Raw genomic sequence first — 27,641 nt, forward strand, 5'->3', positions numbered from 1 at the left:
CGAGCAAATTAGCTGGGAAGCTAGGAAGTGGTATGATTAGCTGGAAGGCTATGAAGCTGGAAGCGTTACGGTTAGCTGAGAGACTATAGGAAGCTGGGACGAGCAAATATTAGCTGGGAAGCTAGGAAGAGCTACAGTTAGCTGAGAGGCTAGGAAGCTGGGAGGAGCAACTATTAGCTGGGAGACTATGACGCTAGGAAGAGCAACTAGTAGCTCTGCAAAGATCTGCCGGGCCAATCAGATAGATCGTTTGGGGGCGGGGCTTAATGTGGTGATGGACAGAAGTGTAACAGTAGCCGTACACGTCATCTGAGTGCTGTGGTTAGAGGATTATGTATTTGTTGAAACATGCCCCATAATTAAACCCAAATGGAGACTTAGCAGACTCTTATTCTAATAAGAACTGATGTCAGGTCAAGTCATGACGCGCACAATAAAAAAAGACAGCTGTTTTTGGTTCTGATCCAGCGGTAGCTAGAGATCCATTAGCAGGACCAGCTGGTAGAATATTCTACTGACCACATGATGTTGATGTTTATTTACATACAGAGGAACTGGGATCAGATCTCAAGTGCTGGCTGGGGACGCATGTGGAGACACATTTTAATCACACTGGTAATTAAAGATGGACAGATGTCAATGCATGGTCCAAACGGGGAACATTAGAACCAGAACCGTTATCAACCCTGACAACAACACATCCCCATCTCTAGAAATCAACGTTTGAGGACATGTTTATGAGATGATGTCCCTCTATCATCTCTATCCCGTCTCTTCACGTCCACAGTTGTCCAAACACGGTCAGGTCCTTTTCGGCTGCAGCTTCGAACCGAACAACAAACAAAAACGAATAAAAAGCTCTTGTGTTCGCCTGCAGGCTGCTGAGAGTGTGTGCGTGGGTGTCAGGACGTCGAGCTGATATGAAGTCATCTTGTGACAGATCTGGATCCTCAGAGATGGATCTGTCTCCTTTCTTATTTATCAGTGATGCTTCAACACTTCCCAGCTCCAGAACTCCTGCTCTTTGTTCTTTTAGGTTATATATTCCCTTCTTTCATCCGTTTGCTTCCGACCTCACTCCCAGGGCTGTGATTTCCAGTGTGCTGCATCATCAGTGAAGCCACGTGCTCTATGTTTATCATCAGCCAGGAGGGAGGGAGATAGAGGGAGGGAGGGGGATAGAAAAAGAGAGAGAGAGAGGGGGAGAGATCTTTCTCTCTCATTTTTTTGTCTAGTGCAACCACTCGCTCGGCGACGTACACTCATCCAGTCTGAAGCAGCCTGAGGGACGGACACGGACGCCGATCACCACAGCTAAGAACCAGACGCTCCCAACTACACCACAGGTACAGTAAAGCTTCACCCGTCTGCAGCATGACGTCGACTCCAGGCTTTCTAACAGTTGATCCGGAGGATAAAAAACTCTGTGAAGCTCCCGGAAGATTCAGATTCAGAACTTTATCCTCCTGTTTGTGCAAGAAATTGAATCTCTGCTGTGCCTGCTTTTGTGTTTGAGGACTACAGCAGGAGAAAGAGAAGGAGGAGGAGGAGGACGAGGAGGAGGAGGAGGAGGGTGTTAAAATGAGGACAGGATTTTTTGGCGTGTTGTGTGTGTGTGAAAAAATCGCTGCTGAGGCTTTGTACTTTTACTCACACACACACACACACTCCGTCGTCAGCCTCTGCATTGACGTGAACAGGATGTCGACAGGTTGCAGGAGGAAAGCTGAACCAGATTGTTTGACTTTATCATAAAGGGAGGATAAAGTTGTGTTGGTGTCGTGGAAGTTGCTGCTCGGTACTTTTGATGAACTCAGATCTTGGTCTTAGCGTTGCTTACCTGCAGGGAGGAGGAGGAGGGGGAGGATGAAGCAGCTGGTTAGTGGATCTACTGGAGATGGAAGTGATAGAAGTTGATTGAATTTGGTGCAGGCTTGTGTTAGCGGCGTCCTGATTCTGCCTGCATTTGATGAACGATCCTGGCAGCAGCGTAGAGACTGCGAGGCCTCAGAAAACCCAAAGAAACCGATTCAAATAAACCAAAGGGTGCCTGTATATTTGTATTTAATCAGCTGCAGTATTAGTGTTGACAGACATTTTTGATTAAGTCACATTTTGCTAATTTTTTATCTTTTCATAGTTTCAGCCGACAAAAAGTAATTTGCATTTTTATCAACTTTTAATTCAGGGCTGTCGAAAGTAACGCCTTAACGCAGATTAATCCATCATCATGATTAAAAATTTGAACGCAATTAACCCATCTGCAGTGCATAACGACTCTGAACATCTCTGGCAACGCATTTCAGGCAGTTTATCCAAGCAGAGTTACCTTCGTGATGGAAGACGTTGAACAGAGAGTTATCTTTATCGGCTGGTTCTGCTGCAGATCAACCGCCCATTTGCGCAACAGTAACTCTACTTGGACAAACTGACCGAAATGTGTTGCCCGAGACTTTCAAAGTAGAAGATGAATGTAGCGCTGATGCCTCATTGGAGGAAGGTTCTGGGTTCTAATAAAAGGGTCAACTGGTTCCTTTCTGTGTGTAGTTTGCATGTTCTCCCTGTGTCTGCGTGGGTTCTCTCCAGGTTCTCCAGCTTCCTCCCACCGTCCAAAGACATGCTGGTTAGGTTCACTGGTGATTCTAAATTGGCCGTAGGTGTGAGTGTCTCTCTGTGTTAGCCCTGTGATAGACTGGAGACCTGTCCAGGGTGGACCCCACCTCTAGACCAATGACAGCTGGGATAGGCTCCAGCCCATCCATGACCCTTTCACACGACAGTAGTTACAGAAGATGAATGAATGAATGAGACATTCAGAGTCAGAGGCTTAATTGCGTTAAAATTTTTAATCAGATTAATCATGGTGATGGATTAATCCGCGTTAATTTTGACAGCCCTATTTTAATCATTTCATTTAGTCAAACTTCAACTAACAACATCAATTTCATGTGTCGTCTTGGGACAAAATACTTTTCTAAAACTTTAAATTAAAAGTGTAATAAACACAGCCGTTCAGAAGCAGTACAATGTCTGAACACATATTATCTGTCAGTGCATTTTACAGGACAGAGCTCATAACTATTAATTATAATTAACTGTTATAATGAGGTAAGCCCATTAAGAGAATAACACATTTTGAATGGTTTACTGTAGTACTTTGATTTTGGACTCATACACATGAAGAATTTATTCCAGAAACTATATGTACGGACAGTTTTAGTCAAAAGCTAAATGCTAATCCGTTCTCCACTCTACTGTCCACTGTTTAAATATGTGTCAGTGAAAACTTTATCAGAAAGCGATAACTTCATGTAACTAGTAAAGTACTGAGACTTAGCTCCTTCAAATGTCGTATCCTTCCACCATATTTGTAGCTACAGGGCTTGTAGCAACTAGCTAGCTTTGGTCGGCTAACGCTAACTGAGATCAGACAGGCCCTTATCCAATCACACAAAAGGGACGCATGTTTAGAAAGAGGTCATGTATTTTGATCATCTGATACTCTGATAACGCTCTGGTCTCGTCTCGTTAACATTTATTTTATCATCAGATATTACTTTCAGCTCGTCGTCGTCTTTGTTAGCTAAATTACATTAGCGCTGGTCAGTTGTGACGAATGGTTGCATCAGCAGAAAAGATAATAAAGAATCTCTGCAGAGTGTGATCTTCAGCTTTTAGTTTCGTCCTCTCTTGTAATTTCGTCTCCTTCCAAGGTAACATTTTCAGTTTTTCAGCCATAAATCGTTTGGGTTTTATTGCTCTGCTGCAGCTCGTTCAGCTCATGAAACGGCCGCTGATTTCGAGCCCGTCTTCCCTTTTGGGAGCGGGTCTGTTTCTCAGCTCGGGGGGTTTATAAATAGATTTACAAAGAGCAATACACTCCTGCTTTTGTTCCTACACGAGCCGCACGGCAACTGCTCCAGTTAGCCCATATTTGGAGTCATTTGGATTTTTATTTTCGTTTGAATTGCAGCTAACGATTAACCGGATGAAACCCAGACCCCTCCACAAGTATAGGAGCAACCAGAGCGGAAAGAGTCAGTTTTATGTTCTTGTTTTAACCGTCGCTGCGGCTAAAATCGTTGTGGTGCATTTTCATTGTCTGTAAGAACCTTTCAACACAACAAAAACTGAGGATCTCTAACAAAAGGCGCAATGGTTAGATTTATTTCACTGCAGAGGAGTGAACTGGAATCAAAGATGGCCGCCTGTTCACACGGCATGTGGATAAAAGTCAAACATTATTTAAAACATTCAAAACATACAATAACCAGACTCAGCTAGTGGAAAAGAAAATAAACTTCCAGTGAGGTAGGAATATTTAACACAAAAAGAAACCTTGAACGTGCAAAATTAGAAGCTGGTTGTCTAATAACTATAGCTTGTCGAGTCCAAGTACACCAAATTCTTTGCAGTTACAGATAAGGAGGGACAACGGTGTAATCAGTAGCTAAGTGTTACACAGATGGATGAACCGTTTGGTCTGAATTAACAGGTAACATGTGGTTTGCAATAAATGGACCCATTTAGGAGAGTAAAGTTGAAGCTAGCCTTATTTCTGGAGCCGAGGATAGGACGAATAAAATGACCCAGCAGGTGTTTAATGATTACATAAACACTTTCATCACTTTTATCAGTTTAGACGACATTTTCTTGAAAACGATCCGTTCCTGAGTGGTGGCTCTGTGATTCTGTTTCTTCTTTCTGTTTCTTCTATTCCCTGCTCCTCGGAGCCTCCCAAGCTTCCACCTCCCTCCCTCCCTGCCTTCCTTCCAGCCCAGTGGCATTTTCAACAGCTAAACAAAGAGGCTGGCACTCTGAGAGCTGAGAGCTGCGAGGAAAAGCAGCGCTGCCATTACCGTGTTTTGCATGCTGATCCGTTTCCTGTTGCATCCCTGCTCTAACGAGGCGGTTTTCCTGGTGTCTGTTCAGAAATGAGAACACGTTATTATGAATGATAAACTGCAGCGGCGGCTTGTTGCGCTTCTTTCTGGCCGCTATGCAAAGCTGATGAAACTCAGTTCATGCAGCTTTAAAGACCTTCACATCCTTTATGCCCACTTTCTCGTTATCTCCTGTTATTAATCTCCTACATAACTATTCCTACTGTCTGTTCTGTGTAGCTTTAATGCATGAAGCCTCCTCTTCTAATTCTGTGATTTTTATTACTGTCTTTTTGCACCTGCATTGCACCAGCACCAGTACAGTAGACCTTGTCTCTTGTATTTTTATACCCGCTGCTAGATGGGGCCTGGATTGTTTTGGAACTTCCCTCCCAAGGCTGGCTGCACGGTTCCACAAAGCCTCCTGCAGACCATGTACGTAGGATCGAGAACCATACCGTAAACCACACAGGCTTCTCTTTTATCCAGCCTGCGTGGTTTGATTCTTTCTTTATCTATGGCATCCTCCGTTCATCCGTTCCATCCTGTCAACCAGTCCAGTGTTTCACATATTCATTCCGTCGCAGCCAGCGAAAGCAAATGTAAATCAAATATCATCATGGTGTTTACTGAAGAAGCATGCATAGGACAGGACAGGACAGGACAGGACAGGGCAGGGCAGGAGTGGTCCATCTGTCGTAGGAATGACGCTTGAAAAACGATTCGGGGGAATTATGCCGGGAGCAGAGCCAGAACCCTGAAAGTGAAAAGTCTCTGCACCATTTGGTGGCAACCTGTTCCAGGTGACACACTGTGACGAGAGACCGGTCCAGCATCTGCTGTTTGCTCATTCTTCAGATTGTACTTCCCTTGTCAAGTGAAACGTTTTTGTAAAATCATATGCTTTACAATTGCCAGCCAGCATTAAATGACTCCATAAATCAACTTTGCAGAGTTTAAATTCAGTCTCTACAGACGCCAAGCTTTCCGCTTTGCTAAGCCTATGCTAACACAATGCTAATTCCTGATTTTTACACTAATAATATTGTCCAAATGGCTAATTTCTGCTTTTTTTGTCTCGTCATAATCCATTTTTCAACTCTTTCCTAATGCACACGGACACAAACAACGATCGTAAATGAAATCCAGCGTTGCCTCACATGCATCATTAGGTTATCTCTCCATTTAAATGCTACGTTTGCTTCCACTAGCTTCTTTCAGACCTAAACTGGGATTAGTTACTGTTCGGCATTAGCCTTTACATTTGATGCTAGCTCAGTGCTAATGGATGTAGGGATTCTGAATACATGCACTTAAAAGCTTCCGTATAATCTACAGTCATCTTAAAGTAAAAGGAATGGAAGAACTGGACCAGACAAATACATTCATGCTGGAATTGCAATAAGGAAAACTGTCTGATGTCATATTTAGCATGCCCAGTCATCACACATGCAAAGACGTAGATTTAATTTAATTTTTTGTTTTGTCTCTCAGTATGTGTGGTCCATTAGCTTTAAAATGCCGGGCGTTGAGATGTGTGATCGTCTGAGTCAACAAGTCTGGAAGGAACTGCTTGTTGCACACGTCTTTGCATGCATGTTATTATAATTATTAGTATTATTATATTTACGTCTTTGTTGGGGGATCCTCTGTGTGTTTGCAGTATGTGTACAGTCAGAGTGTGCTCAGGGTGGAAGTCATCATCCTTTCATTAAGTGCATGAAGCATATTGGTTATTGAATGTCTGTGCTGGGCCTCTCTGTGGCCGCTAATGGAGGACGTCTATTAAAATTGAAGCCGGCACAACACGAGCTCCACATAATGCACGGAAACAGGACGCTGGCCTCGATACGGCGAACTGGACCAAACGCAGCAGGAAAACTCAGACGTTGCTCCGTACAGTTTAATGCTGAACCAGAAGTGGGAGAGAATTTCTCGATTACTTGATGCATTCATTATTCATTATTTGTCCAGGATAAAAATAGAGATGCCTGCAATGTCTGGATCGTTATCCATCAAGCTAAAAATAATAACGTGTGCCGTGTTTCTGTATCGCCTCCTGAAATTTCCGGCAGAGGAAGCAACGGCGAGACGAAAATTCATTAAAAAGAAGCAAAAATTAAGATTAACAATAAAAAATATCATGAATTTATTTATACATTTGATATTTGTTATACATTTATGAATTTTAATAGTGTGGGCGGTCTTAACGAACCCCTAGATCTAAATAAAGTAGTACTGCTCACATAAATAAAGTATGTACACTGATCAGCCATTATTTTATGACCATTGATGCCTACTTTTCTGTCCATCACCACATAAAGCCCCGCCCCCAAACGATCTGATTGGCCCGGCAGATTCATGCAGGAGCACTTTATTGACAATTTTAAATAACTCTTGGCTGCATCCCTCCATTTTAGAGATTAATCGTTTAATCTGGAGCACAAACTGTGGCAAAACAAAGACTTCTTTGCGATTTATCACAGAAAACTGAAAATGTTTGCATTGTGGAATTTTGCTCAGATAAAACAGGACATCAGCTTGGAACCTGCGAGTTCTGATCATCTACTTTTTTGACATTTCATAAACCAAACAATTAACCAAAATGGCAGCCATTTAGTTGTTACTCTTCTGTCCGTGACCACTTTAAGCCCCGCCCCCACAACGATTTGATTGGCCCGGCAGATATTTGCAGGAGCGGAATCGGTTCCCAACAGAGAAACTCCAGAACAATTTTCATCTACACAAAGATCTGTTGGTGTGGTAGTTGGGCTGGACTCCCGCTGAGAAAATGGTCGGAATAAATGTTTAAATATTATTCATTCTTATTTCCGCCACCACTGATGAGTAGCAAACATCCAAAAACAAGAAAGCCTTGAACATCAAGCGTCTCTGGAAACATCTCTGTCGTCATTTCTTTATTTGCATGTGTTGCATGTGAAAAAGATTAACCCTCGTACTACCCTTGGGGTCTCTGGGACCCCAAGCGAATGGACAGACAGAGAGAGATTATGCAAGAGGGTAGCACGAGGGTTAAGACATTTTCTTACTTTGTGCATGTGTTTCCTTTAGTTGCACTTATTTTGTTAAGTTTCTTGTCTTGCTTTACTTCCTGTTTTTCCCCTCCTTTGACTATTTGATTGGTTTCTCCTTGTGGCTCCGCCCTCATTAGTTTCACCTGTGTCTCGTTAACCCCTCCTTCCATGTGTATATATATAACCCTGCCTTTCTCTTTCTTCTCTGTCAAGTCATCTGTGATGTTACCTCTGCTTGTTCCACCATGCATTTCCTTGTGTTCCTTTGGTCTGTAAGTGTTTATTAAAATAATTTTGCTCCCTGCTCCCTTCCTCTGTGTCCTGCATTTGGGTCCTACTTCACCTGAAACTGTGACAGCACTGCGTTGTTTTCTTCTGCATCATTTTCAGATCTTTGCCAAAATTAATTATCAATCCACCAAGCGGTTTCCACATCAACTTTTTGCCACAGTATTATGTGCCAAGACCAGCTCTGGTCCAGTCCAGTTCTGGCTTCCAGTCAACAAAAATACAATATGTGTGTTTATAACAGACCTTTTATTCTTTATTTGTTCTAGATTTTCACCCAAATATCTAAACTCTTCTAAACACACAGCTGCATAATTTGTACCTCAGTTTCTATTGCTGCTGTTTGGGTTCTCTGGGTTTAAGCCCCTTGTTAGTTTGTCTCTTGTTTGATAAGGAAACCACCGACACCTGGTTCATCCGTTCGGTTCAGGAAGGCGTCCGGCGAACGCTCCCTTCCCCCATGAGTGTACTGATGGTGGCCACATGCCGTCTGCCCGTCTGCCCTGCTGGCATCCGCTCGGCAGCACCGTGGGTGGATCATAGAAACACAACCTCTAGAAGAGACGTTTGATTCGGCCGCACGGTCCAACTGTGCCATTCATCTTGGGCCAAATAAATGAATGCCACGGTGTGTGAACATTAAATAAAACGTAGCAGCTGGCTTTAGGGTGAAGCGAAGGTGAAGAGGTTGACGTCACACCTCATGTCACAAAGAATTCACCACTACTCCTTCGTCAAGAAGCAGGATGACTAGTGACGGGCAGATGTGACCTTTCAGCTTCATCTTTTCTGATCCATGAGACGAGTTATTCTCAGTGAATGTCATGAATCACTGGTGTGATAGTGACAGAGGCAGCTCAGTCCAACTATAATCTATGAGTAATAAGGAACAAAACTTGGAGAATCATTTCTTCTCGCCTACAAGCTTCTACCCCTCCTTCACCAACATGTAACCTCTCAAATGGATATGTCCATCTAAATTTGCCAGACAGAGACGTATGCTGAATCCATAACACAATTACTTGAGTCTTAACAGTGGCCTACTTTATGCAGGGTTCAGACTAGACTGATGTTAAGAGTACGACCTGAAAACCTGAACGTCGTACATCCAAGATTAGCAAGAATAATCTGTTTCCTGGCTAAAATGCAACTAGTTTGTGTCTAATCTGACAGGGATTAAAGTTATGCAGAATTAAGGGTGTGGCTACTTTGAGTGACAGGTTGCTAGCTGTTTTAGTTTAGTTAGCTGCGTGAAGTCATGGACTGCCAAGATGGCGTCAGCCGGAGACGCCATGCTGAGCTTCAAAACTGTTCTTCAAGCAACATGAGTGACATTAGTGGCGGTACATTAACAAGTCTTGCTTAAAGTAAGATAGCAATGCTGTTAGCCGAGTTGTGAAATGGCATGTTAATTCCTTTAGTTAAGTTCTACATAATTAAGGGTGTAGCTGGTTTGAGTGACAGGTGGGTGTACTCACTGGTTCCTAGCTGACCATGTCACCCTTTTTAATTAACTGTAAGTTAGTTGGGAGTGAGGCTCTGCCAAGATGGCGACGGTCCGAGACACCACACTATGCTTCAAAACTGTTCTTAAGAAAACATATGGGTGACGTTGATGACGGAGGTTTCTTCCAGTCCAGTGGTTTTTACAATTTTTGTCGAGCATAGCTAGCAATGTCCGAATACATAGAAAAAAAAATACTTTGTTAGACATAAATCTTGTTGTTGATGCCGAAGTCTGAGCTGTGCAACAGTAGATTCTTCCCTTTAGTTAAGTTCTACATAATTAAGGTTAGGTTGTGGCTGCTTTGAGTGACTAGGTGTCCTTACAGTTTGAGACTCTATAATGCTCTAATGTAGCTGAAGACAAACACATACCTAAACGCTGCTTTGTTTCACAGCCAAGCGGTTGTTGCTCCTAGACTTTATGACCGATAATTGATTTTTACCTTGGTGACACGAATATAATATTAAACTGGAGTGGGCGTAGTCCTGCTGGATCTGCCCTCCAGGTGTCCTCAGACCCTGACTAGATAAAGGGATGAAAGCAGCTAAATAAGCAGCCAAGCAGCAGAGAGCCATGGCTTTAATATTAAACACCGACGTGCTCGGTTTGTTGTGAACAGCCCTCTGCCCTTGCTGCATTTGACCCTGTTTGTGTTTAAAGCTGCTGATGCTATTGTTGAGGTTTCTACACGGCGCTGGTGATAAGAGCTACAGGCAACCAAAAAGTGCTGCCTCAGCTTTTTATTTTACTGCCATAGGCTTTCAGCATCAGTGCAGGTTGTGTTATCCAACGTTTCTCACTGAGTTCAAATATGCTGAGCAAAGTCGCAGCTGTGTGAACACATCACTGTATTTGTTAAGCAAGGTGGTGATAAAAAAAAAAAACACAACTCAGCCTTTCCTGAAGTAAAACCACCTGAAGACCACCTGAGTACCCTTGACCTCTTGTCTGTGGTTCTAATAAGTAGGAATTAATGAGGCGAGTAACTACTATATGGACATGATGGTGTCAGCTCTTCATCCACCCAACGCACTCCTTCAAAGATGGGAACATACATTATATTGCCAAAAGTATTCACTCACCCATCCAAATAATTGAATCCAGGTGTTCCAATCACTTCCATGACCACAGGTGTATAAATCAAGCACCTAGGCATTCAGACTGCTTCTACAAACATTTGTGAAAGAATGGGTCGCTCTCAGGAGCTCAGTGAATTCCAGCGTGGTACTGTGATAGGATTCCAGTCGTGAAATTTCCTCACGACTAAATATTCCACAGTCAACTGTCAGTGGTATTATATCAAAGTGGAAGTGACTGGGAACGACAGCAACTCAGCCACAAAGTGTCAGGCCACGTAAAATGACAGAGCAGGGTCAGTGGATGCTGAGGAGCATAGAGGTCAGAGGTCACCAACTTTCTGCAGAGTCAATCTCTACAGACCTCCAAACTTCATGTGGCCTTCAGATTAGCTCAAGAACAGTAGAGAGCTTCATGGAATGGGTTTCCATGGCCGAGTAGCTGCATCCAAGCCATACATCACCAAGTACAATGCCAAGTGTCAGATGCAGTGGTGTAAAGCACGCCACCACTGGACTCTAGAGCAGTGGAGACGTGTTCTCTGGAGTGATGAATCACGCTTCTCCATCTGGTAATCTGATGGATGAATCTGGGTTTGGTGGTTGCCAGGAGAACGGTACTTGTCTGACTGCATTGAGCCAAGTGTGAAGTTTGGTGGAGGGGGGGTTATGGTGTGGGGTTGTTTTTCAGGAGCTGGGCTTGGCCCCTTAGTTCCAGTGAAAGGAACTCTGAATGCTTAAAGGCAGAATACTTTTCGCAATATAGTGTACTGAAAGTGCAGGGTTTTAGTGGAAGTATGCATGAGACTTATTCTCTGCAGGCATGTTTTAACAAGTTTTTTGCCCCCCAATCCAGGTACTGATCTGATCCTTAATGTCCTAGAGTTGGTCTCCTGTAGCTTCCTAAAGTCTTTCCTTGTCTTCCTTGTCTTCTCCTAGAGTCGAATGGATTCAGTCCAATAAATCTTTCTGTCAAAGTTAATGTAGTGTGGAGAGGGTAACATGTACCTTGGCCACAGAAAACCTGTGTTCTGGTGAATCAATCAGTTGTACTCCCACTGGGGATTGCCTACATTGTGGCACCTCAAAGTTGAGTTTAGTTCCTTGCCAAAGGTTTTTTCTTGTATCACTGCTACAACTCATTCTCATCATTTCATAGTGTCTCTATCGCTGCTACCATTTTGTTTCTGTGTCTGCAAACAACTGTGGACAAAAACTCCTCAAGTTGTTCTTTTCATCAATGTCTGTGGACATCTGTTTCATGGCATATACGACCAATCTAGCACGAACAAAAGCTAAACAGAAAGAGAGATGAACATGCTGGCTTTGTTTTCTGAAAACAAAAATTGAAAAGAAATATCCAGAAAACAAAGCTGAGGAAAGGGCAGTCGGACTTGTTGGGTTTCTTGAAGATGTTTCGCGTTGAGACTAGAGTCTCTGGTCAATAATGGGTTGTTAGAGTACCATTCAACAAGATCTAAACAGTTTCCTCCAATCAGAGGTCAGTACCTGGTTGTTAACTAGCGTCCAAGTCAAGTGAGTTTCTGATGGACAACATCAACAGATGTTCCTATTTAAACCCCAACTTACCACCGGAAGTGTTTCAGAACAGAAGACTTGAAAGTATAGTTTGTTTCAACTTGTTTTGTGGATATAGACGGCCCGAATGACTGAGAACCTTCACAGACTAATTGAAAAGAAATCATATTCACACATCGGTTTATTCTAAATTAATGCAAAACACACCAGATTGAAATAAACCACGATTCTCCTTTGAAGAAGGGCTTTTTAAAAGGTCTCAGATTTAATTCCAGGTATCATTAAAGGGGTTTAAAGCTATTAGATGTGTCCTTTAGAGACCTGCCAGTCCTCAGAGTAAATTAATCAATACGACTGGAGATTAGCGGCTCAGTGCTTTTGTCCTCTGCACACATCTAGACTGACGTTAGCTTTAAGCTTTACCCACGATGCCCAGCTCTCGGGCAGAAAAACTCACCCTCTCTTAGACTCAAACTCTAATGCCCGAACTGAGAGGTAAAAATAGTGACCGGACACTCCCAGCGTCTGCTTTCTTTCATTATTCTTTCGCTCCTGTAATGGCTGGATAAGCCTGAGTGCACCTTTCTTCCTGTAACGCTGACTTTCTGGCGGCAATGTGTGACTCTTCTTAGAGATACAGTGCTTTCATCTGGCAACTCTGACAAGGAAGCTTTTTATACCAGAAGAGAAAGAGCTGCTGAACATTTCAGTCTGGAGCTGCTAGGCGGTATTTAATATTTAATATTTAATCCTCCACTCCGACATTGATATCTCTGCTCTGGGTCACTTCATGGCCTCAGAAGACTCTTCCAGACGTTCAGACGCTATGAATAATTAAAAATCTACTTTTGAAATGGTGGAAATAGCTGTAACTAATCGTGATTTGAAAACATTTGGAAGCAGGAATGTGATTTTTATGTATACATATATTTGCTTCTTAGCAGGTGTATCATTTGCACTTCAACATGTGTGCACAGACCAACAGGCTGATGGCACGTCAGTCAGGATTAACTGTTCCGCTCTGCTAGGCTCGAGGAAGCTCCTCCAGGAATCGCGTCTACTTAGTTCAATAACACCAACCACTGAAAGTCAACATCCAGTCAGCAAGAAAAAGGAGCTCCTCAGAGAGTTTGCCGAGCCAACGTTTAGCTTCTTTTATTTGAGATGGGTCCAGGTTCTTTGCTGAAGTCAGATTTTCTTTATTCTGCTTTTAAAAGTATTAAAACCTGAGCTCACAGAAACAAGGTACATAAAGAAAACCCCACAGAACTACAGCAGACCAGTCGGGCACAATCAGAAAACTGCAAAAATGGGGGATATATTACTTAAAATAAGTAGAATGATCTGCCAATAGAAGAGGAACATTTAACTTGAATTTTCAGACCAAGTAAATATATGTAGCCTCAAAGAACCACAGATATCTAAAAACGAACTCTTTTAAATACTACATCTCCACAAGATGTCAGAACCCATTTCTCTTGTATTTTTGGCTTCACCTTTGTCCTCTACTATTCTATTTGAAATAGTAGCTGCTATGAAGCTAGCTAGCTAGCAAAATATCTACAAAGTAATAATATCTCCATGACTAAGTATAAGAAAACCAAGATGCAAGCAGCTACGTGAAATTCTCAGACCTTGATGCCATGTCTCCACAAGATGGCAGAACCCATTTCTCTGGTATTTTTGGCTTCACCTTTGTCTACAACTATTCTATTTGAAATAGTAGCTGCTATGAAGCTAGCTAGCTAGCAAAATATCTACACAATAATAATGATCTCCACGACAAAGTATAAGAAAACGCAAGATGGCAGTGGCTACATGAAATTAACAGTGTTAGCTTGTTGCTCACATTTGGACCTCGATGCCATGACTCCACAAGATGGCAGCACCCATGTCTCTCGTATTTTAGGCTGTACCTTTGTCTGTTTCATGTGTATGTATATAAAGTCTTCAGTGGCTCTACCTCGGTCCAGCCTCTTGCCCCACCCCCGCCCCCGCCCCAAGACCACATCTTTTGTATTTGGAAATAGTAGCTGCTATGAAGCTAGCCAGCTAGCAAAATATCTACCAAATATAATGATCTCCACGACGATAAAAGAGAGTTAAGATGGCAGTGCCTACATGAAATTAACAGTGTTAGCTTGTTGCTCACACTTGGACCTCGATGCTATGTCTCCACAAGATGGCGGCACACTTTTCTCTCATACTTTGGCTTCACATGAGAGCATGTATTCAAGCAAGTATTCTGTCGGAAGTAGTAGCTGCTCCGATCTACAAAATAATAATGATGTCCATGACGGTACAAGAGATCAAGATGGCGGTGGCTCAGTTGGACCTCGATACCACATCTCCACAAGATGGCTGCACCCATTTCTGTGGTAGTTTGGCTTCACTTTTGTCCCGTTGGATAAAGTGATGACGCCTTGTTTGATTTTACATGTCGTCATTTATGTTTTTACTCTGTTGAATCTTCAGAGCTGCTGTCCTGGCTGACGTAAATCCGTCTCTGTTGTTTTGTCCTTGTCACTTTACCATCAGCCAGTCGAAGCATGCAGGCAGTGTTGTGTGTATTTTTTGTATCACAGTGAGCTGGAGGCAGAGTGTGAACATCCATATTCTTTGGAGGGCTGTTACCCTCTTTGCACTGTGGCAGCCATATGTCTAATTAATACACTTGAGCAGTGTCTGTAACCTTGTAGCCTGTCAGAGCCAGAGCAAATCCAGGAGACCTGAGCTCCACCACCTTCTACTCAGCACTCTGCATTGTTGAGCAAGCAGAATTATTACAGAGAATATTTAAAGTGACAGCTTCGATTAAACTTTCTGCTTCTTTGCTTTCATTACCGTGGTCTCTGCTGTGTCTCTAAACTCTGACCTGTTTACCGCCACAGTCTGTCCTTATGTTTGTCCCTCTGCTGCCTCTCTCTCTTTGTGTTGTCCCAGTTTCCAAGCATCGATTCAGTGATTGTACATCAGATCAGATGCTTCCCCTCCACATGACTGTGCTATTGATTTCCTGTCCGGCAGGAAGTTTCTCTCTGAGCCTCTTTGCTGTCCCCTGCATCCACTTAAAGTGCTTCACTGTCGCTGGGCAACTGTAGCCACTGATACTGGGGCATTAATCCATCCATCCGTCCATACATGACTGTTTGTCATAATTTAGCCTGGTGCATTATATTGTGACGTGTCTGTATGGGTCACACTATATTTGCACTCTCTACCTTAGTTGAAGAACAATGAATAAAGGTCCAGAAAGTGCAAACACCCTGCAGCTTTCCAAAGCACATAATTTCTTCATGAATCATTTTCTATCAAAGTGACGTGGGCAGTTTCTGAGGTCAGACGGCAAGTTGTCCAAATTCCTAATGGTTGTTCCAGGCGGGACGGTTTTGTGTTTGCTTTCAGTCACACAGAAAACTGTAAAAAAAAAAAATAAATAAAAATCTGCAAAGTTAACATGACCTTTAGAACCATTATGGGAAACATGCCAGATTGTAATAAATTTTGGATTGTTCTTTAACACTATGGTTATTTACTGGTTTTGCATTATGTCTCTATCTTGTGTTTATATTTGGGATATAAATTGTTTGGAAAAATCATAGACTGTATATAAATATGGACTACGTGTTCCAACTTCATGTCAATGGCCAAACTGACGCTATTTTCCCAGGGATACGGGCGGCGCCATCTTGCAAGTTTGGAGTCAGAGTCGTTTTCATTTCTGCTCCATTCTCTGCTCCACCTCCACCAGTTACAAGGAAATGTTGGATTGTACACTGTACTAATTTATTTATTTATTTTTTTCCCAACTCTCACAGTCCTACAGGACAGCTTTACAGAGCGGTGGGCATGGCAACTTGTAGTCATCATGATGTCACATCCCGTTTCTATAGCATCAAATAACTAAAATTAAACTTCTCAGAAAAAGTGACACTTGAATATTCATCAACATTATATTAACTACCTAAAATGACAGAAACCATCCTTGAAAAATGTATTTGATGTGTATTTTAGTATTTTAGTTTGGCCCAAGTCCCGCCCACTAACATGGAGGAGGTGGAGCTTATGACCTATACTGCAGCCAGCCACCAGGGGGAGCTCTACTTGATTTGGCTTTAAAGGAGCAGTTCCACTGTCCATCTTTACACTGTGAATGGGAAAAATATTTGTTTGTGGTGGAAACTTGGTCCTGTGTCTCTCCATTGCAAAGGTCTGCCAGGCCAATCAAAATCATTTGTGGGCGGGGCTTTATGTGGTGATGGCCAGAAGAGCAACAAGATGTGGAGTTGCTACCATCCATGCATAAAGCGATCTGCTCGTTGGTCTCTTGTGGATGTTCCCAACTTTGGTTGCCTTGGTTGCCTTCTTGTATAGTTCCCACATTAAATGTTCCGAGTGAGACAAGCAGAACTAGTTCTTTTTACCGTCAAAGGTGGGCCCAACCGATGGTCCAAGCCCTCTATCAGCGTGGTAAATTTGGTGGTATGAAGTAAAGTTGTGGACGGTGTTTCCTTGTGGTAAATGTTTGGGGAACTCTGTTTCTTTGTCATTTATCTATCAACTGGATCAGTCGCTCCCATTGGTCATCAGCTCAATCACGTCATCGCACCAACTCACTGACTTTCCTTAACATATGTGGTCACTTGGACCTCGATGCCACATCTCCACAAGATGGCGGCACCCATTTCTCTCGTACTTTGGCTTCACATAAGAGCACAAGTATTCTATCGGAAATAGTAGTGTAATGATAGTGAATGTTGTTTCAACCTCCGGACAGCAGGGGGCGTTTTAGGCCGGTGAGTAGTTTAAGGGAGCAGAGATTTTGTTGTTGATGTTCCCAGGAGATCCATGGTTGTAACCTGTCTGTGAGACCAGTCCGAAAGTAAAGTACCTGCTTCTTCAAGTAAACGGTGTCGTCATTGTGAGCCCACACAATCAAAACAGTACATGGTGTCAGAAGATGGATTTGGAGAGAGGTAACGGACGTAAACATAAACAATAAGGACAAGCTACGGAGGTATGCTAGCACTTAGCAACCTAGCTAATGGTACCGACGCATCAGCGCAGCAGTGAACTTTGTGTTGCTAACTCACCGTGGGAAAAGAGAGGACATAGCGACGACAACATGGAAGGCTTGCATCCACCACCCGCCCTTCAGCTGACTGGAAATGTGGCTGAAAATTGGAGAAGATTTAGCCAACGCTTTTCTTTGTACCTATCGGCAATTGGACTCGATGAGGCAAGTGACAAAAAGCGAGCGTCAGTGTTTTTGCACGTAGTGGGTGAGGACGCATTGGAAGTATATAATAACTTCACGTTTGCTGATGGAGACGGAATGAAACTGGATAAAATAATAGAGATGTTTGAGGCTTACTGCATACCTAAAAGAAATGTGACATTTGAGAGGCACCGATTCTTCACATGTGTACAGAAGACAGGGGAGACGATCGACCAGTATGTAGTAGAGCTGCGGAACAGAAGTAAGACATGTGAATTTGGAGGACTAACAGACTCTTTGATAAAGGACAGACTTGTGTGCGGAATTCTAGATAATGCTTTAAGAGAGAGACTACTGAGAGAAGAAAATCTCGACCTGGAAAAAGCATTGAAACTGTGCAGAGCAGCTGAGGCTGTGAAAGTACAAGCTAAAGGACTGTTCAGTGACAGCTGCAAGGTAGATGCTGTGAACAAGAACACACACAGAGTCAATAAGAGGAGTGCTGCCTCTGAAATTAAACGATTGAAGTCATCACCAGCTAACAGAGACAGTAAAGAAAAGACTTGTGGTAGGTGTGGCACGCAGCATCCACCTAAAAAGTGTCCAGCATATGGCAAAATATGCAACAACTGTAATAAAAATAACCACTATGCTCGGTGCTGCAAAAGTCAAGCCCCGACACCGACACACAGCAAAGTACATACTGTGGATGAAGATGACGCAGAGGAATTCTACATCGATGCTGTGACAGAAAACAACATGGGGAAAAAGGATTGGATGGTGACACTGAAAGTTAATGACACGCACGTGCAGGTCAAGCTCGACACCGGAGCTCAAGCGAACGTCATTTCAGAAGCGGAGTTCAAGAAAATCAGACCCAGACCCAAAATACATGCAACAAAAGTGAAAGTAAGTGCATACGCAGGAACAGAAATACCTGTGAAAGGAAAATGTGTGGTTAAAGTGACACATAAGCACAAAGAACATACACTTGCATTCATTGTGGTGCCAAAGAATGTGCAGCCCATACTAGGTTTAAATGCATGTGTGAGACTGAACCTAGTTAAGAGAGTGCTTGTTGTGGAAACTGATGATGATATGGACTATGATGATTTGATGGAAGAATATAGTGACCTGTTCCAGGGTCTTGGCTGTCTTTCCGGAGAACACACAATACGAGTAGATAAAAGTGTGCCACCAGTCATTCATCCGTGCCGTAAAGTTCCATTTGCTCTTCAAAAGCCGCTCAAGGATGAGTTGGACAGGATGGAGAACCTGGAGGTGATAGAAAAGATCGATGAACCAACAGAGTGGGTGAGTTCTCTTGTTATTGTGGAGAAAAAGAATGGAAAACCCAGAGTGTGCATGGATCCGAGAGATCTGAATAGAGCAATCAAGAGAGAACATTTCAAACTGCCTACAAGAGAAGAAATAATGTCACAGTTTGCAAATGCGAAATACTTCAGTAAACTTGATGCATCATCTGGATTTTGGCAGCTAAAGCTGGACAACGCAAGCTCAAAGCTGTGCACATTCAACAGTCCATTTGGCAGATACAGATTCCGGCGACTGCCATTCGGAATTGCTTCAGCACCAGAGGTGTATCACAAGACAATACACATGATTTATGAACATTTGGACGGAGTCGACACATCAATGGATGACATCATCGTGTGGGGGACCACAAAAGCTGAACATGACATGAGACTGAGAAAGGTTCTTGAGGCAACAAGAAAAGCGAACCTCAAGCTGAATAAAGAGAAATGCCAGCTTGGAGTCAAGGAACTGACATTTGTGGGAGACATCCTGAGCAGTGAAGGCGTCAGACCCGATCCCAGAAAAGTGTCAGCGATTGAAAATATGCCAAGGCCACAATGCAAAAAGGATGTACAGAGGTTTAATGGCATGATCAACTATATGGGAAAATTCATACCCAATCTCTCTGAAAAGATGGCGCCGCTACGACAGCTGACTGAAAAGAAGATAGAGTGGGAGTGGAACCATGAACATGAGAAATCATGGTGTGACTTGAAAAAGCTGCTTACAGAAGAGCCTGTTCTGAAGTTTTATGACCCTGTGAGACCTATTAAGATCTCATCAGATGCATCACAGAGTGGGCTTGGAGCTGTTCTTATGCAGCAGTATGATGACTGGCAACCTGTTGCATATGCATCGCGATCCATGACAGACGCAGAGACAAGATATGCGCAAATTGAAAAAGAGTTGCTCAGTATAACATATGCCTGTGAGAGATTCCATCAGTTTGTGTCAGGGCAAGCAATAAGTGTGGAGACTGACCATAAACCACTGATTGCATTGTTCCAGAAGCCACTCAATGACTGTCCACTGAGAATCCAAAGAATGATGATCCGGCTGCAACGATACACACTCAACGTGATGTACACTCCTGGTAAGCTGATGTACACAGCCGACACTTTATCCAGAGCTGTTGACCCAAAAGAGCCGGCGAACACTAAAATGGATAATGATGTTAAAGCATACGTGGACATGATCACAAGTGCACTGCCTGTTGCAAATGGGAAAATGGAGCTCATAAAAAGTGAGACAACTAAAGATGACACATTAGAGACACTTGGCAAAACAATCATAGATGGATGGCCCAACTGTAAGCAAGACTGCTCACCTGTCATTCAAGAGTACTGGAACTGCAGAGCAGAGCTGTCAGTTGTGGAAGGTGTCATCTACAAAGGAAGTAAAATAGTCATTCCCAAGAGTCTGCGAGGAGACATGCTCAAGAAGATACACGCAGGGCATCTTGGCATTGAAAAATGCAAAAAGAGAGCACGTGAGGTGATGTATTGGCCGCGGATCAATCAGGATGTGACAAACGAGGTGTCTAACTGCTCAACATGCCTGAAATATCAAGCAAGCAATCCTGCAGAGCCACTTAAACCACATCCTGTGCCAGACCGACCTTATCAGAAGGTGGGTGCTGATCTCTTTGTTTCTGGAGGAAAGGACTACATAGTGGTCACAGACTATTTTTCACTGTATCCAGAGGTCTGTAGGTTGCACACTACAACAGCAGAGACTTTGATTACATCTATGAAAGCCATATTCTCAAGACACGGTGTGCCAAGTGAAGTGTTCACAGACAATGGACCACAATTTGCCAACATGAAGTTCAGACAGTTTGCCACAGAATGGGACTTTATTCACACAACATCAAGTCCTCACTACCCACAGTCTAATGGGTTAGTGGAGAAGTCAGTGCAGACGGTGAAGAGGCTGATGGGCAAGGCACGAGATAGTGACACAGACTTCTACCAGAGCCTGCTGGTATACCGCACAACTCCACTTGAGTGTGGTGTGTCACCTGCTCAGCTCCTTATGGGACGACGCCTGAGGTCAAACCTGCCCATCCAGACTGATCTGCTTAAAACAAATGAAGGAAACAGTGTGAAGAAGTTCAAGGAGCAGCAGAAAGCAAAGCAGAAGTTCTATTATGACAGAGGAACAAAACACCTACCTGAACTGCATGCTGGGGACCAAGTGAGGTTTAAAGACAAAACAAACACATGGGCGCAGAAAGCGAATGTTCTAAGTGAAGTTCAACCAAGGTCATACACCATTCAGACAGAAGATGGTGTTCTACTGAGACGAAATCGCAGGGATCTTCTCATGGGACCTGCACCAGAAGAACAGAGGCTTGAGGCCGCTGATCAACCTCAACACACACTCTTGGCTCAGTCACCCGAGGCACCTGCCCACATGCATAAACAAACACTAAGAAAATCATCAAGAAATGTGAAGCCACCTGAGAGACTCATTGAACAGATTTAAATGGTTTATATGTTGATTGTAAGGTTAAAATGACGTTATATCCCTTTAAGTGATGGTACAGTTGTGTACAGACCAAAGCTAATGCAAGCTATTTGTGTTATTACATTTAAGTTGACAGAGTTTAGTTTAACAAGTCAAAACAGGTTATATCATTATTTTTTGTGTATCTTTATTCCTGATATAAATGCAGACCTGAGGTATTACGGTTATAATTGAAATATGTTAATGTTTGAAGGAACAGAAAATTAAGTAATGTTCAAGGAAGTAAAAGTAAAATGCTCTATTTTGAATTAAAAAAGGGAAGATGTAATGATAGTGAATGTTGTTTCAACCTCCGGACAGCAGGGGGCGTTTTAGGCCGGTGAGTAGTTTAAGGGAGCAGAGATTTTGTTGTTGATGTTCCCAGGAGATCCATGGTTGTAACCTGTCTGTGAGACCAGTCCGAAAGTAAAGTACCTGCTTCTTCAAGTAAACGGTGTCGTCATTGTGAGCCCACACAATCAAAACAGTACAAGTAGCTGCTCCGATCTGCAAAATAATAAGGATGTCCATGACAGGGGCGTTACTAGACCTTATTCACTGGGGCACGTGCCTTAGTAAAAGTCTCCAGTGCCCCAGTAAAATTCTAGCGCTGCTCTCGCTGGAAACGGCATTAATGAGCGCATCTCCGTGCCTGCTTTAGTCATGACTCGAGCCTGTCACTATCCTTGTATCTTTACCAGTGGTTTAATATAGCCTACAGCAGCGGTTCCCAAACTTTTTTGGCCGCGCACCCCCTTCTATATCCCAACCGCGCTGACGCACCCGTCTCGCTGTTACTTCCATTCACCGGCGCACTCGCTCTACTCTCGCTCTACCACCCACACACACGTTACGGTCGCACATGCACACTGTACTACCCCCTTAAAAGGAGCCACGCTACTCTTATAACAATATAATGAAACAAAGTTACGCACAAGCTTCCACTTTTAAGAGCAAAGAGAATGAGGACAGGCTCAGAGGCAGAAAGCAGATCAGTTGGGGGAAATATGGCTAATATTTTCAGCCGAATTGAACAAAAATTGCAGCAACTGTAAATGACCGTGGAGCTAACACAACGACGTCATCATAACACAGCGGTTTTGGAAATAAAATTAGAACGCCAGTAATTTTAACTAAATTGTAATAAAGTTACACAAGACCCACAACATAAATAACAAAGAGCATAGGCTCAGGAACAGATATAAAAATGAGGATCCATCTGACGATTTTCAAGTGCAGCCCAGCTGGCTCTGTTAGTTGCGCATATACAGTGCGTAGAAGAAGATAACTTCTTCTCCGCCATTGCATTTTTCATCTCGCGCACCCCCTAGAGGCAGTTCACGCACCCCCAGGGGTGCGCGCACCACACTTTGGGAATCCCTGGCCTACAGTATGACAGTGACAATAATGATTTTGAAGCTTGTACCCGTAGGCTAGCCATTTATTTTATATTGCGCACACATTTAATTTTTTTTTATTATTTTTTTTTTAATGTATTGGGAGTTGGGGGCCTGTGCCCCAGCAAAGCTCTAGGTCTAGAATCGCCCCTGGTCCATGATGGTACAAGAGAGTCAAGATGGCGGTGGCTCAGTTTGACCTGGAAATGGCGTCACCCATTTCTGTGGTAGTTTGGCTTCACGTTTGTCCCGTTGGATAAAGTGATGACGCCTTGTTTGATTTTATATGTCCTCGTTTATGTTTTTACTCTGTTTATGTTTTGTTCTTGTCACTTTACCATCAGCCAGTCGAAGCATGCAGGCAGCGTTGTGTGTTTTTTATCACAGTGAGCTGGAGGCAGTGTGAACATCCATATCCTTTGGAGGGCTGTTACCCTATTTGCACTGTGGCAGCCATATGTCTAATTAATGAGGTAGTTGTGATTTGAAAAAGCAGAATTTGGGTGAACTTTGCACACGAGTTACAGTTAATAAAATTTGGACTCAAGAGTTGTACAGCTGTACAGGGTTTCACTATAAAAATATTCAGATGTCTCACTCTGCTGAAATAATGTATGAGATCCTCGGCTGTGTCAGATGTGTGGATGATTGTAAAGAGCTATAAATGTCTTAAATGTGAACAGCATATAGTGTCAGTGAGTAAGACAATACAGATGGCATTTCATAACCTCACATGAACTGGTGGAGGAGGAAAATAAGAAAGAGGGAAAAGGTTACTATGGTGTAACTGTGAGATGTGTAATTTGGCAGACTGTGCCCGTGAATGGAGAACAAAAGAGGACGTTGTGTGTAATTTAAAACTGAAGAGCAGCGAGAGATGAACCGTGAGTTAATATCATGAAAATGAAATGGTGCAATACACGTATGTGCACCGATCTGCCCTGCAGTGACTGTGTTCAGTGTCAATAATGTGTGAGGTGATCGATCGGTTTTAGTGCACAGTGTTTTCATATGTTGTTGTTTTGTAAGAGTGTTCGTCGTGATTGAGTTTGGTCTCGTTGACACCGATGGGTCACAGTGTACGTAACTGAAGTGCATCTCCTGCCAGATCATTAAAACGTCCCATGACTCGGTTGTGTTTCTTTATTTAATTGTTAAAAATGCCCCCTAGTGGCAGCAGTAAGTATGAACGGTGCTTTGGGACGTGAGGTTGGTATAAAGAGCAAGTCTGGGGTTGGACTTTAACCTGCTACATGATTTTTATTACCTTTTATGGTCCTTTCGAGCCTATCCACATGATTTTCCATCAGCTATGCACCACGTGGTGCCCTGCCTGGTAGGATCTGTGCCTCAGTTTTAAATTTGGTCCTTTGCCTCCATGTAGTGGGCATATAACAAACACGATGGCTGTATTATGCGCTACAAACAGCCATAAGAAGGAAATATTTTTATTTTTATGGATTCTACAATGTGCACAATTTGCTAATGTGCAGGCTGAAATAAAATTTGTGATATCATTGCAATCTAATCTATAACAAATTTTAGGCAAGGATAAAAATATAAATTTATAGTTAATCACAGGTCTGCAGACGAGCCTTACCTCCCAGCACCCCGGGGCTTTAGGGGTTAAATCGGGAGCTTTTCTTTCCCCATTTTAAACACTGACCTAAAACCTTAACGGTACGTTTATTCAAGTAACCACGACAACAAAGGACCACTGTTTTTTAGCCTGATCCCCGATCTTTCCTTAAACCTAATCTGAGTTGATGACTGTGGCTTTGACTTGATAAAATACAAAAAATATATTTTCTATTATACTTTGGAGCAGCACATATATCAGTATGAGGAAAACAACTGTTAATGTAAGGAGGGAATGTTACTGAATAATGTATTCATGAAGCAAAACCACAGCAGAACCTTTAATTATCTTTAACAAACAAAAGCTTTTGTTTCTTTAATCACAGACTCTGAATGTGAACAACGGTCTCTAGTGAAAGACTGACGTGTTCTCTTCACCCACCATCCACCCCAGCCACCTCTTGTTTGGATAAATGTGGTGCTTTGGTCTTTACTACGTTGCACGACATAATAGTTCAGCTGAATAGGACACACAGGAACTATTCATCAGCTTAGCTCTTTTTTTTCCCCCTTGATGTGAGTCACGAAAATAAGATTTAACTGTAGAATCAATGCAGCAAACACTCCTCCGACAGACCATTCCACCCGGTGACAAATTAGTTGAATGAATCTTTAAGTGGCTCGTCTTAATTTATCACTGTACTTCTGTGGTCTTTGATTTCACGGGCTGTCGATACACCGCCCTCAAAACACAAATCGGATGGAAAATTAAAGGTTAAAAAAAAGAAACGGTGGGAAAATGAATGTAAAGTAAAGGAAAAAGGAGAAGGTGAGCCAGAGCCGATGGGAATGAGGCGTGTTGTCATGGCAACGCTGTCTGGGAGACATAAGACCTAACGAGAGAAAAGAAGCGAAAGGGGAGAGAAAAAAGAAAAAACGAGGACAGGTCTGTTTTGTTCTCCTCGAGACACGTCCCTCCAGAAACTAGAAAATAAAACTCTTAAATCAGTCAGCTGCTGCTGCTGCTGCTGTTGTTGTTGTTGTTGCTGTTGTTGTTTCTTTGGCAGCGTTCTCCTTTGTGAGCGCAGAAAAACAGGCCGTAAATAACTGGTCGCCCACTGACTCTTTGGCTGCCTGACGACGGCGGGATGAGGGGACGAGGAGAGGCTTTGAAGTCGGGCCGTCCTCTGTGGAGACCGGACTGTGACGGCCACATGCCTCGGTGTTCACCTCGAAACGCTCACAGTTGAATCAGGAATGTACAATAAGCTGATGAGACGCTGCAGACCGACCCTGAGAATCCATCTGCTGATAGGTAGAGGAGGTGGTGGCAGTTTAACCAGAATGAGGGCTTTGTCTATTAATGAGTTTACAATGGTTTCTGATTTATTTTAGGTTTTGTTAAGCTTTTATTCGTTAAATTTCCTACATATTTTAGTCTTTTGCATACCTACACCTTTGTGTCTTTTATTTAACCTGTTTATACAGTTTTTGTTGCTTTTATATATCTTCTTTTCATATACCATTCCTCTAGTTCGGTTGTCTGGTTCAATGATAGGCCTGAAACAACATGATCATAAACTCTGGCTGGTATACATATGTCTGTGGAGGTATGTGATTGGTTTTCCTAATCCCACATGACCAAACCCACCTTGCAGCTCCCCTATAGTCTTATATATACAGTACACATCGATCAGCCACAACATTATGACCACTGACAGGAGAAGTAAATAACATTTAAACCATCTTGTGACAGTTCAATGTTCTGCTGGGAAACTTCTGGACCTGGCATTCATTGGTGTGGATGTTACTTAGACATGTAGCACCCACCTAGACCAGACCAGGCACCCCCACCCCATAGCAATGACACTCCTTGATGGCAGCAGCCATCCCCAGCAGGATGCAGCCTGACACAGACACACACACAAAAACACTTTAGGAACAACTAAAAAAAAACATGAAGAACAGCACAAGGTGTTGACCTGGCCTCCAAATTCACTAGATCCCAAACTGATCAAGTATTAACAGAGGCCCCCCACTAACAACACTGTGTTCCCAGACACCACAGGACACCCTCAGAAGGCCCATGTCCATTCTCTGATGAGTCACCACGAGGCAGACCTGCACAATATTAGGAAGGTGGTCATAATGTTTTGCACTGTGTTTCTTGATGACCCAGATAGAAGCCAAACGCGACAGTTTAATAACGCTGTTTCATTTACTACAAGTGCTGCCTTGACCTTTTGTCTGCTAGGTGTTATGACATCCAGAGCAAACACAACACAAAAAGGGGAGCTCTGTAGTTTTATCATGGACTGGACTAGATTAGCGTTGACTGATTATTCTGGCCGTTAGTAGCCCCTCAGTAAAGGACTGATCTAACCAGCACCAGACGAGTTGAAATGAAAAACTGTTCGACTTCCTTCAGCTGTGAAACTGTGCAGAAATATAAACAGGTTGAGACGATGCACCTGGTCCGTTCTCTCCAGTCAAAGTAGGATGAGCTCTCCTCTGGCTGCACATACTAAACAAAGTATTCTGCCCTCAATCCAAAAACACAAAGAAAGGCAGCCGGACCTTCTCGAAGACGTTTCAAGAAAGTCTTCGGTTCTAAAGGACTGGTGGTGGAGTTGGGGTTTAAATAGGAACATCTGCAGGTGATGTCCAACTGGAACTCACATGACTAGAGTCTGTTAATGACCAGATACTCTACTATGATTGGAACGGGGGTGAAACTCCTTGGGGACAGATGTTCAGACTGCGTCGTAAACTGATGGGAGATTATGTCAGCTTCATTTTTGTTTCTACATCCTGCTTCACTTGAAACATTGGCGACTCAAACTTTCGCCGTAATTTTGCCAAAATTTCGCCAAAGACAAGTCGTTTGTATCTCTGAACCTCCTCAGTTAACCTTTCCTCCATGTGTTCCATCTTTATTGATCCAAAACAATTAATTTGAAAATTGCGGAGATGGAGAATCAGCTGGAAATACTAAAGCAGAAACACACTACTACCAATTACCTCTTGCCACGACGTGTAGTTCCATTTCTTGTGAGGTGCACGCCGTTGGGATCTGGACTGTCGCCGTAGACATGTCGTCAAATTGATGCAGGAGCATAAAGCGCCTATTACTGCTCTGTCTTCTCCGGATAAAATGAGGACGTTGATGTCCTCAAAGGAGTCCCTGGACACTAAGGGGACGTAAAAACAGGATCAAGACAGTTCAAGTTGTCTCCAGTTACAGAAATTTAAAGCCCACCCCTCCACCAGTCCTTTAGAGCTGAAGACTTAGATA

The 27,641-nt window shown here is 43.0% G+C and overlaps 1 protein-coding gene across 4 annotated transcripts in view; it reads left to right on the plus strand.

Moving 5' to 3' along the window:
- Positions 1-5,095: 5,095 nt before the first annotated feature.
- ndrg4 (NDRG family member 4) overlaps positions 5,096-27,641 on the plus strand; it is a gene marked incomplete at its 5' end in the record, with an annotated part of 60,987 nt that continues 38,441 nt past the window's right edge. For all 4 annotated transcript variants that reach the window (XM_084554418.1, XM_084554419.1, XM_084554420.1 and 1 more), the window contains one exon: positions 5,096-5,318. In XM_084554418.1, coding sequence (XP_084410544.1) covers positions 5,245-5,318 — 74 coding nt within the window. The remainder of the gene's footprint in view (positions 5,319-27,641) is intronic.

Source organism: Chelon labrosus (genome assembly GCF_963514085.1).
Source record: "Chelon labrosus genome assembly, chromosome: 11".
NCBI classification, from domain to species: Eukaryota; Metazoa; Chordata; class Actinopteri; order Mugiliformes; family Mugilidae; genus Chelon; species Chelon labrosus.